Below are 12233 nucleotides of genomic sequence, written 5' to 3' on the forward strand. Positions count from 1 at the left end.
CCTGTGGCGGTAAGGTCATGATCGGTGAGCACTAATTGGAAGATCCCTATGAGTGGGCGTCACCCAACACGGATGGGAGCGCTCGGGAGAGGTGGCCATTGGCCCCTCAACGGGGAGGCGGTCCCTTCTAAGGATGGGTCGCCGAAAGTAAAGGAAAGGCGGTCAAGGCCCCTTCCTGTGTAGGAGGGGTTACAGCCCCCTCCTGGGGAATTTCCCGGGGCCAGTGACGTCTGCGACGGCAGATGTGGTAAGTTGTGCGGGATTTGGGGGGGGGTCTACGCTACCTTCTAGATACTTCACACGAGTCCTCGAACGACCTTTAAGTGGCGTCGAGTTTTATTGGTGCCCCCGTCAAGTCAAAGGGAAATTGGTAGTTGCACTTGAGGTACGCCTCAGTGCTGTCGCCCCTCACAAGTGGGGGGGGGTATTTGTGGTTAGGGATCTTGACACCGGTTACGACCTTGCCGTTGGCCCTTAAACGTTAGGATGTACAATTTCATAATTTCAAGTAAATGTTTGTAGGATGTTAGTTCGGCTAGGAGAACCTCTGTATTAGAGAATCTGTTAAGGTTAGCCAACATCGCAATGTGGTAATGAAATTGTACATAATATAAAAATGTTGATTTAATGTTTTAATTTTGTTTTAATAAATACGGCCGGGAGGGTCACTCCCTCCCTCTTCCAAAAACTTCAAGAACTGTTTCCGGTTTCCCTCCTTTGGGGATTGTGTTGAGAGGGGGTGGCGGGTATCTCAGCCATATGGAAAGGGGCGACCACTCGGTCCCCCCGCACGTATGGCAGAGTACCACGATCCCCCCGGGAAGCCATCTTGGGCGGGAGGCGTGTCTCGGCTGGTATGCCCGAAGCGGCGTAGCCGGGGCGCGCCTTTTCCCGCCCTAGAGTGGGCTGGCCTAGACACTGACGCAGCTGGCCACGCCCTCGGGGCAGGTAGGGGCGGGTTCACGCCCGCCCTGAAGACGGATAAAAGGAGAAGCAAGATCCGAAGGCATCCTCTTGTTCCTGTGCTCTGAAGCTGCACCTCCTCGCTGCATGTGAGCTCGAGACGGAACGAAGAGCCAATTTTGACCCACCCACCAGCCCCTGAAGACAGCAAGTGGTTTTGAATAAAGTTGTTGGATAACTCTGATTTTCGTTTACAGGTTGCGGTATTATCGTGATAATTTGGAGTATGTAATAAAGAATGGTCGATTTGTGTTACGTTTCGCAAATAAAGTAATTCTGCTTTAGTATTTATTGGTAAGCATGCCTTTAATAAAAGTGTAGTTGCTACTGTCTTTTTTAGTTTGGTAATTTAGTTAGCATTGTCGTATTTATTTTGGTCGGGCGGTAAGGTCATGATCGGTGAGCACTAATTGGAAGATCCCTATGAGTGGGCGTCACCCAACACGGATGGGAGCGCTCGGGAGAGGTGGCCATTGGCCCCTCAACGGGGAGGCGGTCCCTTCTAAGGATGGGTCGCCGAAAGTAAAGGAAAGGCGGTCAAGGCCCCTTCCTGTGTAGGAGGGGTTACAGCCCCCTCCTGGGGAATTTCCCGGGGCCAGTGACGTCTGCGACGGCAGATGTGGTAAGTTGTGCGGGATTTGGGGGGGGGGGTCTACGCTACCTTCTAGATACCTCACACGAGTCCTCGAACGACCTTTAAGTGGCGTCGAGTTTTATTGGTGCCCCCGTCAAGTCAAAGGGAAATTGGTAGTTGCACTTGAGGTACGCCTCAGTGCTGTCGCCCCTCACAAGTGGGGGGGGGTATTTGTGGTTAGGGATCTTGACACCGGTTACGACCTTGCCGTTGGCCCTTAAACGTTAGGATGTACAATTTCATAATTTCAAGTAAATGTTTGTAGGATGTTAGTTCGGCTAGGAGAACCTCTGTATTAGAGAATCTGTTAAGGTTAGCCAACATCGCAATGTGGTAATGAAATTGTACATAATATAAAAATGTTGATTTAATGTTTTAATTTTGTTTTAATAAATACGGCCGGGAGGGTCACTCCCTCCCTCTTCCAAAAACTTCAAGAACTGTTTCCGGTTTCCCTCCTTTGGGGATTGTGTTGAGAGGGGGTGGCGGGTATCTCAGCCATATAGACATTCTTTCTTTCACAGAAAACAAGAAAAACATGAGTCTGTGGAGGAATATGTCTCAGCTTTAAAAAAGTTGGCTGCAAAGTGTAAGTTCGCACAATTACAGGAAGATTTAATCAGGGATCAGGTGGTCATGTATGCAAAAAACAGAAGTTTGCAAGATAAATTGTGGGTGGAGGGTGATAAGTGTTTGAAGGCCATTATTGCCATGGTAAAAAAAGCAGAGCTTTCTGAAAGGTGTGCAAAGGTCACTCTTTCTCAAGACAAAAAAAGTTCTGATGAGGTAGTTGGTAAAATTACTGAAAAGAAAGCTGGGTTTAAAAGCAACAAAAGTTAAAAATTTGAAAAGAAAAGAACAAATTTTCCTGACAAAAAAAATAATGAAGGTCAGAAAAAATTTAGTACTATGATTTGTTACAGATGTGGCAGTTATTCTCACTCTGCTACGTATGATAGATGCCCTGCTAAAGCTGCAAAATGTATTGAATGTGGATTGGTTGGCCATTTTTCTAGGGTTTGTAATCGTAAAAGCAAGAAACCTTCTAAAGGTAAAGTTGCTTATGTACAAGACTCTTCCTCCTAATCCTCAAGTGACACGGATTTGCAAGTGAATTTGGTTCAATTGAAGAAGGTTGTACTGAATATCACTGGCGATGTTTCTTCCAAACCGTTGTGTTACATTTCGTTGGGAGGGGTTATGATACAATTGGCCACTGATTCTGGGTCACCTTTTACAATTGTGTCTCAGCATGTTTGGAGGAATAAATTTGTCAACAGCATTGGAGAATGGTTAGAACCAAATGACATTGCAGCTGAAGGTTATACTGGTAAAAGCATACCAATGTTTGGTTTTAGAACTTTGATTTTCCGCTTCAAGGAAAGACAATGCACTGGTAAACTGTACATTTCTGAGGAAGGGCCATCAGTTTTGGGATGGAAGGAATAGAAGTTGTTAGATATAATTCTTAATCCCAATAGCAAGGAGCAAGTTCTGGTTTCTTGTGAAAGTGTAGATACTAAGAAGTGGGTCTTACAGGAGTTTCCGGAGGTATTTGAGAGTCGCATGGGTAAATTAAAAGGTTTCACGCATCAAATTCGCTTGAAGGAGGGGGCATGTCCTAAAGTTCATAAGGCTAGGAACATCCCTTTCATTGTCAGGGATGAAGTCAAAGAGGAGTTAGACAAAATGCTTGCCAACAAAGTTATTGAGCCTATAGAAGCTGCTGAATGTGTTTCTCCATTGGTCGTAGCCCGTAAGTCCTATGGTAAAGCCTGTTTATGTGTGTATCTTAGGTATCTGAACGATAACATTTTGGTTGACCAGTTTCCATTGCCCAGAATAGATGAAATGCTTGCCTTGACACGGGGTGCAAGATGGTTCTCAACGTTGGACCTTTCTGCGGCATATCATCAGGTGGTACTGGACAAAAATAGCAGGCAGTTTACTTCTTTTTGTACACCCTTCGGGTGTTCTAGATTTAGACAAATGCCTTTTGGATTGGCATCGGCTGCGGCCGTTTTTCAAAGGCTTATGTCTAATCTATTTGGCCATATCAAAGAGGTTGTTTTTTTTCAAGACGACATCTTGATAATGGGGAAGGACAAATCCCAGCATGATGCTTTATTAAGAGAGGTTTTGTCTATTCTAAAGAGCAATGGTTTGGTAGCTGAGGGTACCAAATGTAAGTTCTCAGAAAGATCGGTCACATACTTAGGCCATGAAATTGGAGGTGATGGTATTAAACCTAAAAGTTCCTTAGTGGAAGCTATTCTTAATGCCCCTGCTCCCAAATCAAAGGATGATTTGCGTTCATTCTTGGGTTTGGCTGAATTTTATGCGAAATTTGTTTGTAATTTCTCGCAGAAGACTTATGAGATGCGGTTGCCAATAAAAAATAAGGTTCCTTTTCTTTGGAATGAGGGCTGTCAGAAATCTTTTGATTGCATCAAGAATGCAATTGCGAATGCACCTGCACTGCAGGGTTTAAATCCTCGTGCAGAGAATATTGTCACAACTGATGCCAGCGAAACAGGTTTGGGTGGTGTTTTATCTCAGAAAATGGTGATGAAGTGGTCATTGCACTCGCATCCCGCTCGTTGTCTCCTGCTGAGGCAAAGTATTCAGTAATAGAGCAGGAGACTTTAGCGTGTGTATGGGCCATGGAACATTTTAGGAAGTTCGTATGGAGAAAGAAATTTTTACTGAGATCAGACCACAAACCATTAACAAAATTGCTTATCACGGAAGGTTTGTCTAAAGCATCTGCGAGGATTGCAAGAATGTCAATGAGAATTAAGGATTTTGTTTATAATGTGCAATATGTTCCTGGAGCTAAAAATGTAATTGCAGATTTCCTCAGCAGGCTGCCTTTGCCTCTCAAAGAGGTGGATCCTGATCCTAGGAATGATATGTGTGTAGCTGCTGTCTTTACTGATACCCCGGGTTTATCTAAGGATAAGTGGGATGAGGAGAACGTGAAGGATGAACTTCTACAAACGGTGAAAGACAGGGTCATTCATGGTTGGAGTAAAGGTTGTAAGTTGGATCCTAAATTGAGACCTTTTTGGGAGGTCCTTGACAAATTAAGTGTTGATGGTGCATTTTTGTGCAGAGCTGCGTAAATTGTGCCTCCTTTTGGCATTAAAGACAGTGTTATAGCTTTGGGTCATGAGGGTCATCAAGGTGTTTCTCGCACCAAGAGGAATATTAAAATTTTGTACTGGTGGCCCAGAGTGGACTTGGATATTGAAAGACATGTTCGTGATTGTATCCTGTGTGAGAGTGCAGACAAGTCACAGAAGACTCTTAATCCGCCTATGTCTTCGTTAGGTTGTCCAAATTTACCTTGGGAGCATGCTGCGTTGGATATAATGGGTCCTGTTGTTTGGCAAGATGGCGTTTCAAAGTACATCTTGGTTCTTGTCGATTTATTTTCAAGGTGGATTGAAGTGGAAGTAGTTACTAGTGTTAACACACAAGTGGTTATCGATTTTTTGGACAAGTGTTTTTTAAGGGAAGGTTTTCCTGTTTCAATTTTAACCGATAATGGTGTGCAGTTTCGGTCCGAACTTATGAAGAAGTTTTTGTGTTATACAGGGATTGAGCAAAGGTTTACTGCCCTGTATCATCCTAGAGGGAATTCTGTAGTGGAAAGAATGAACAGAGTTTTGAAAGGTCTTCTACAATTGGCCAAGAAGGGGAATAAGAATTGGGATGATGAGCTTAAATTGATTTGGTCGTATAGAGTCACTGTTCATGATACTGTTGGTGAGAGTCCTTTTGGATTGATGAGAGGTAGGTTTCCTCATTGTAGGTTGAATCCAGGGTGGATTGGCAAAAGTAAGAAGTATGAATGGGATCCTGATCATGTTAAACAAGCCATCATTAAATCTCAAGATAAGAATAAATTGTACTTTGACACGAAACATGGTACCAGAGAGGTGAGTGTCAAAGTTGAACAATGTGTTAGAGTTAAGTCGAGTAGGAAGTCTAGAGTCTACATTTTCCAGCCCAAGGGTTATCACCAAAGTTATGAGGAATACAGTTGAATTAGATGATGGTACTATACATCATTTAAGTCGAATTGCTTTGTCTGGTAAGTCTGGTGTTGTAAAGAAGGATACCCTTGCTAAGGAAAGAAACTACTGGTGGTTGGAAGTTTTGCCGAATTTGGAGAAAGGGGATCAGTCTGGAGCTTCTGTTGACAGTCAAAGGCAAGATCTGATTCCTGTGGAGGGTCCTGTAGAGCCCCATCCTGTAGATCCTCACTCTGTACTTGGTGAAAGGTTGGTGGATTCTTCCTCTAGTGTTTTGAGAGATGACAGCCATGCTAGTAGTGATTTTCACCATGTTGGTTCTCAAGTTCTTTTACCAACAGAGGGATCTACATTCGAGGAAGGTATGGTTGATTCAGAGTGTGAAGTGGTTAACAAATCCACTAGGGGTGGGAGACGTATTGTCACTCCTAAGAAGTTTCAGGATTACGTCTGTTTCTGATTTTTATTGTGTTAAGTTTCCTTTTTGGTTCTTTATATTTTCGGTAGTAAAAAATGATTAAGAAAGGGGGATGTGTAGTAATGGCTTATTCCTTTGTGGAATTCTGAGTAGGAATATTGTACATATAATCGTAGAATGCTTACTGTGGAATGTTGTATATGTAATTACTGTGCCTGTTACCTTATGGAATGTTGTTATTCAAATGCTTGAGGAGTCAGCTCTTGTATGAGCTGCTTGTTTCCTTTGTTCCTATTTCTTCCTTGTTAATTAAACCGGAACTTTAACTGAGCTCGCCTACTTCCATCCTTGGATAATACTACAAGCTGCTAACATGAATGTGTAGTAGCTCATTGAACCAAACGTAGACAAAAAAAAATGAAGAGGTTACGACTCAATATTGCCTTTTTACATACCCCAGGCCCTCAGGCCTCGTCTCATAGTGACATAATTTAGTATGAGGTAAGATTCTGCCTGGTACCCTCAAGGGCATCCAAATGCTGTCCAGCGGTAGGACATCAATCTGAAGTTAAGTAGAAAATGTACAGATGGCCCCAGGGGGGGTTGTAAAAAGACTGATAAAGTAACATTGAAATAAATGTACGAGAGTGATGAACCAAATATCAGAGTGGGAAATACACAGGCCTCCTCATTCCAACATCTTCAGTGCCTTGGCGTCCTCCGTGCCAATGGATTGGTGCAGCCGGTGTGTGTGGAGCTGGCGAGCAACGTGGAGCAGTGACTGAGGTCTTCGGGCAGGGCTGAACATCAGTGCCCAAATGAAATACCTGAAAAGGCTCTGCTTAAGCTCTAATGTTCACCAGAGCAGGGATTAAGTGATGTTTTGTCTTAAAAAGTCAGAACAAAACAGTTCCCAATATTTACTTTGCCAAACTGAATTTACAAGACATGGTCGTATAACAAAGCAGGTAGGGAGGAGACGAAGATGGCAGTCAAAAGTTCCCAGAAAAGATCCGGCTGCATGAGATGAGCTAATAAAAACTCTAAATGAATAGCTCCCACACAATTTTTTTCTGTCAAGCTTTTGTAAAAAAAAAAAAAGTAAGAGCTTTTTTATTAAGTGTTTGCATGAGTACAACACACATTTAAAGTACAGTATCATGTAATGAAACAGATAACCAATGTACAATGTCCCATTAGGTCAATGCATCTCATATAGTAGCGGAAACATCTGTAGGGGACATTGGTTCGTTCTTTAGCGTAACCGTGACAAATGATATGGTTAACAGCTTGAACACCAACTAGGGCACTAACAGTTCCGAGTCAAGATCTGTGTCTCCAATGCGGAGACACAGATCTCCGCTATGCACCTCCTTTAACACCCCCGCCCAAAAAAGCCAAGTAGATGTTACCCACTATTATGAGAGTTTCCATCAACTCGGTGGTAGAATATGGACAGACCAAGTTTACTGACGTCAGCTGTAGCAGGTCAGTGTTCTACGTTAAAGCCCAGGCCCTAGAGAGAAATGAATCACTTCACAATAGTTTTGGGCTCTGCTCTGGCACAGGCCTTCACCAACTCAGTGGTTTGCTGTCTTTGTGAAAAGTGAAAAAGGGCCAGGTCAGAGTTCCCTAACATTTCACATCAAGACTGCACCATCTATCCTCCAAATACAAGGGGATTTATTTTTTATAGAAGCAATTTTGTAGAGTTGAAAAACAAAACTTGCAGACAAAGAAGGGTAGACTAGATACACCAGGTTGCCTTTTTTAATCTCGAACATTTGATCTAGACAACATGCAAAGAAATAAATCACAGCACCAAATAAATATTACGGACCGATAAGGTTAACATATGTTTAATTTGTTCAACAAAATGCAATCAAAAACAATATATGTAAAAATAATGAATAGTGCAAGTAGGCATGTAGAGCAGAAAGACAACAGGGATTTAGCAGGTTTTAAAAAAAAAAATCAACACCAAGCTTTCCTAAACTCAGAAGCAAATATAGGTAGCCTAAAACAGTGCATGGCCGTCAGAGAGGCCAAAGGCCTGGTGGGATTGAAGCACCAGTGTGGCAGGAGTCTAATAGAAGGGTAATACTGCATTCTCATTTGGATTTGGTGAGATCAGTTGAGAAGGAATGTAACTGACCAAGGAACACTCTTCGTTCCAGATCTGCTGGGGACCAGGCGTCCAACTTGAAATTGCACATTCCAAATCAGGTGCAGACGGAAGTAGACTTTTCTTCAGTTGCATGCCTCCACCTGCTCTAAGAGTGGCTCTGAGTAGACAAAGACTTTACGGAGGGATTTGTAAATGCTGGGATTTCTGCCGTGAAGCGGCAACAGTAGCTGGGCTCTGGACCAAGTAAAAAAAGGAGTGAATGCTGAAGTGCCTCATGGTAAGACGCTCTGTTTGAGAGTGGTTACTGTTGTACATTCGTAGAGAGCAGAGATAACTTACACCTGTCTTTAGACCCATGATGTGCCGGCAAGAGAATCCTGGATTACCAATCACGCGATCTACAATGTTCATCTCTGCCATTAACGTCTCAAGTTACCCCAGAAAAAGGCAGTGCTGAGGTGAAGTGGTGGTACACATGAGGTAACGCAAAGGATACAGTACTGAGTCCAAAATTGAGGTGCGGAACCGCAAATACCTGGGGTTCCAGTTTTATTACAATGATGGAGCAGAAAAACCTTTGCGCATCATCAGGACAGTTCCGAGTGGCCATAGATCTAAACTTCTATATGGATGCTACAACTTTTACAATAAACTTTTCTGAATTTTTCTTAAGTAGAGAAAGCAAAGTTGCCTTTCAGTTCCTCCTCCTTCAACACGTCTTTGGTAATTATAGATAAAAAAGGCCACTGTTCCGCACTTTGACGTTTGCAGTGCTATTTCCACAATCGATAAAATCCCAGAGCTATGGCTAGACATGCAAAAACGGAACCTGCAGAAAATAAAAAATATATAGGTTAACAGATTTAGGTTTATTTAGAAACTTTCAGCATTTTACCTTTCACTCCAAAGATTATATTGCAGAATACAAAACTAATTTAAAATACATATCTGGACCCTTGATACCCCATTGACCTATAGCACCCACAGCCATTAACGTGTAACATTAGAAATAAAAACATCAAACTTTTAAAATCTCAATACAATAAAAAACGTTTTCTTGCAGCAATCAAATCTCTGGCCTGTCTCAAAAACTCGGAAAAGTAGAGCTCTTTTGCCCACCACCTTATCCTGCCTTTTTTGGGATGCCTGTTCTCAGCCTCTTATTTGTAATGCATTTAGCCTCATAGCTCTACCTAACTAACTCACTGGAGAGCCTAGGATTAAAAACGCTCTGAAAAACAAGAACGGATTTTGGGACCTTTAAAAAAACTGTGTCGAAAGTCATCAAATTGGTCTCCTCACTTGAGGATAGAGCCACCCTCTCCAAGAGAGCGCACGGATGGGTTGTGCTCGAAGGGTACAGAACCACAAAGCCACAAGAGTATGTATCAACGGGCCTCACACAAAAAACAAAAAATAAGTTCCTAAACATGCACTTAGGCAACATACATATAGCAGGTCATTTGGCACCATGGAAAAGGCCTAATCCATCAAACGCATGTCGGCTTTGTCAATCTGCGAAGGAGGATCTTATACACATCATTTGTATCTGCGAAGCTCTTGTGGAAACAAGGCGTTCCATGCTTCGGCCCATATGGAACCAGAAGGGCGTAAAAACCTGTAGGCAAGCAGTGATGCTGTTTCAACCCTGAAGAGACCCAGTTAAACTGTAGAACAATCAAATTCTTCGACATAATAGCCAACAAACTAAATGAAACAACACTTGGGTGGAATAACCCAATCGCATCAGGAGAAAAGCAGACTCCCCTAATGGCCTTAAAAACTAAAAGGTCTAAAAGTACCAAAGCCACGGCAATCACAACAAAATAAGAAATCACTCAAAAGATTAAATGAAAAGACAGTTGGGTGCAACAATTAAACATATCAGGAGAATAGCGACTTCTCCAACGGCCTTACAACCATAAGAACAATAAGCATTAAGGCCACGGTCAACAGGAAAAGACTCACTAATTTACTATAGACTCTGTGATTTTATCAATGTGCAACACTTTTTTAGAAGTTTTTTTTTTAAGTAGTCAACAACTTTTTATCTATTGCTTAATATTGTGAGTTTTTATTAACTATACTATACAATAAAATAAATTCTAAATTCTGTCTGGTCACATGGTACTCGTTGCTTTGAATCGGGCAAACGTCTCCCACTTTCAACCAGATATTGGTCTTCTACTCTAGTTGTTCTAACCAAACCAACCCCTTGATCCTGGCTCAATGCACCTTTTAACAATGACCCTGGAGATTACCGTCTCCCTGATCTCCAAGCAGAGTGCAGCTCATCATAAAACAGAGAAGACGACATGCATAACACACATGCATGTTCAGCACCTTCCTGTTTTGTGTTTATCATGAATGGGCCAATTGGCTCACGGAAACTACAAAATGTTTGTTTGCATTGCTGTGAGTTACCCGAGGACGTTCAATAAGATTGGGGGCATTTTGAGGTGTTGCACAGAGTTAAAAGTTCCGGGGAACAGTACTTTTCCAAAGCCTGCAGGGCCGAAGTCTAGCGCCAAGAGGCTGCAGCAGTAACTGACTTTCTTCTTGGGTTATAGTCAGTGATGACAGTGTCCAGGCCAATGCTTCTAGCTGCACTTTTCCATTTAACCATAATCTTAGACTGTGAACTCATTTCTGGGTAGTCTCTGCAGGTTTCAATCAATCATGTGGTTTAGGAGAGATGCTGGGGTTTGGCTGCGTGTTAAGGGGAACCGCTCTATTTTAGTTAACAATTATTTCCAGAGATCTGGTTGAAAGCCTCCCGGTATCTGGAGTAGTCTTCTCCAAAACCAACTTTTATTTGCCTTTGTCCATCCCCATATTTTCGTGCCATATGCCAACTTGTTGCCCAACAAGGCCTGTACTAGTTTATCAACACAAGGAGGGAATTTGTTCTATATTCCCAGGCTATGCAAAAAAATAGCTTTGATGATGTTTCGGGTTTCTCTAACGGAATTTCCACATGTATTTTACAGCCTAACTAACTCAATAGCGTGGGCCCAAGTAAGTAACAAAAGCACTAATTTTGCACCATCCAGGTAAAATTGCCTCGATTTTTTTCTCTTCCTCCCAAAAACGGTATCTTTGATTTGATGGCATTCATTTTAAGTTTTCAAGGCAACATTGATATATTACACTAACTTGTGCTTGATAGCCTGTGGGTGTGAGGGCAATCACGATAGAAGAATTACCCAACAAAAATACGGGGACTTTAGGGCTCTCTTTTGCAAGGTATTCATGTCTTGGTACAGAAGGTTAACAGGTCGGAATTCCATTGGTTGTGAAACAAACTATACTAGACATGTAGAAATTGTCCTTTTCTGAAGGCTTGACTAACTTACAAAACACTGGGGCATGTAGGTGGAACATACTTTAGAAACGTTACGCATGTGAGTGACCTTGAGTCACATACATACGTGGTTCAAGCTTGTTTTTCCTAACCTCGCTCCACTGAAGAAAGTCTGCATGCATGCATAGTAGGACTTCGGGAAAAAATATGTTTTCTTGAAGGAAAATCATTTCCTCATGAAATATCCAATCATTTTCACTACTTGCAACTGCATATTTCAGGTGTATGTTTAGAAGTGCAGTTATGTGCGGGAGAAGGTTTTAAAAATGGTTAAAAATACCCACAAACATCACGCCACTGTGTAAGAGGGCAGACGCAATGTAACCTGCCTGTTCTGCCACAGAGTACATAGTAGCGCTTGCAACACGTTTCTCACTCCGTAAATCGCCTCCAAGTCTTTGATGCCTGACATACTGTTCATCTAAGTTTAAGGCTCACTCAAATTCAATTACTAAAAATCTTTGGGAATCGGCCAAATAATTAATAACTGTAGAAACAGCAGTAACAATTATACAAGTTTTGTGAAAATGTTCTTCTCTCTTTTTCTAAGAAAAGCAAGCAAAACACTTCTCTGCCTATCTGTGCCTGACCTGAACAAGACTGTAGGAGACAACATTTCTGGAGGTAACATGGACAAACCTGGGGAGAGCAAGGCCAGAGCAAAGACAGAGGTCTGGAATGACATT

The 12233-nt window shown here is 42.2% G+C and overlaps 1 protein-coding gene across 1 annotated transcript in view; it reads right to left on the reverse strand.

Moving 5' to 3' along the window:
- Positions 1–7898: 7898 nt before the first annotated feature.
- Positions 7899–12233, reverse strand: part of CCDC90B (coiled-coil domain containing 90B) — a 154095-nt gene continuing 149760 nt past the window's right edge. Inside the window, exon 9 of the mRNA XM_086933916.1 lies at positions 7899–9012. Coding sequence (XP_086790042.1) covers positions 8957–9012 — 56 coding nt within the window. The 3' untranslated portion in view covers positions 7899–8956. The remainder of the gene's footprint in view (positions 9013–12233) is intronic.

Source organism: Lissotriton vulgaris, chromosome 8 (assembly GCF_964263255.1).
Source record: "Lissotriton vulgaris chromosome 8, aLisVul1.2, whole genome shotgun sequence".
NCBI lineage: Eukaryota > Metazoa > Chordata > Amphibia > Caudata > Salamandridae > Lissotriton > Lissotriton vulgaris.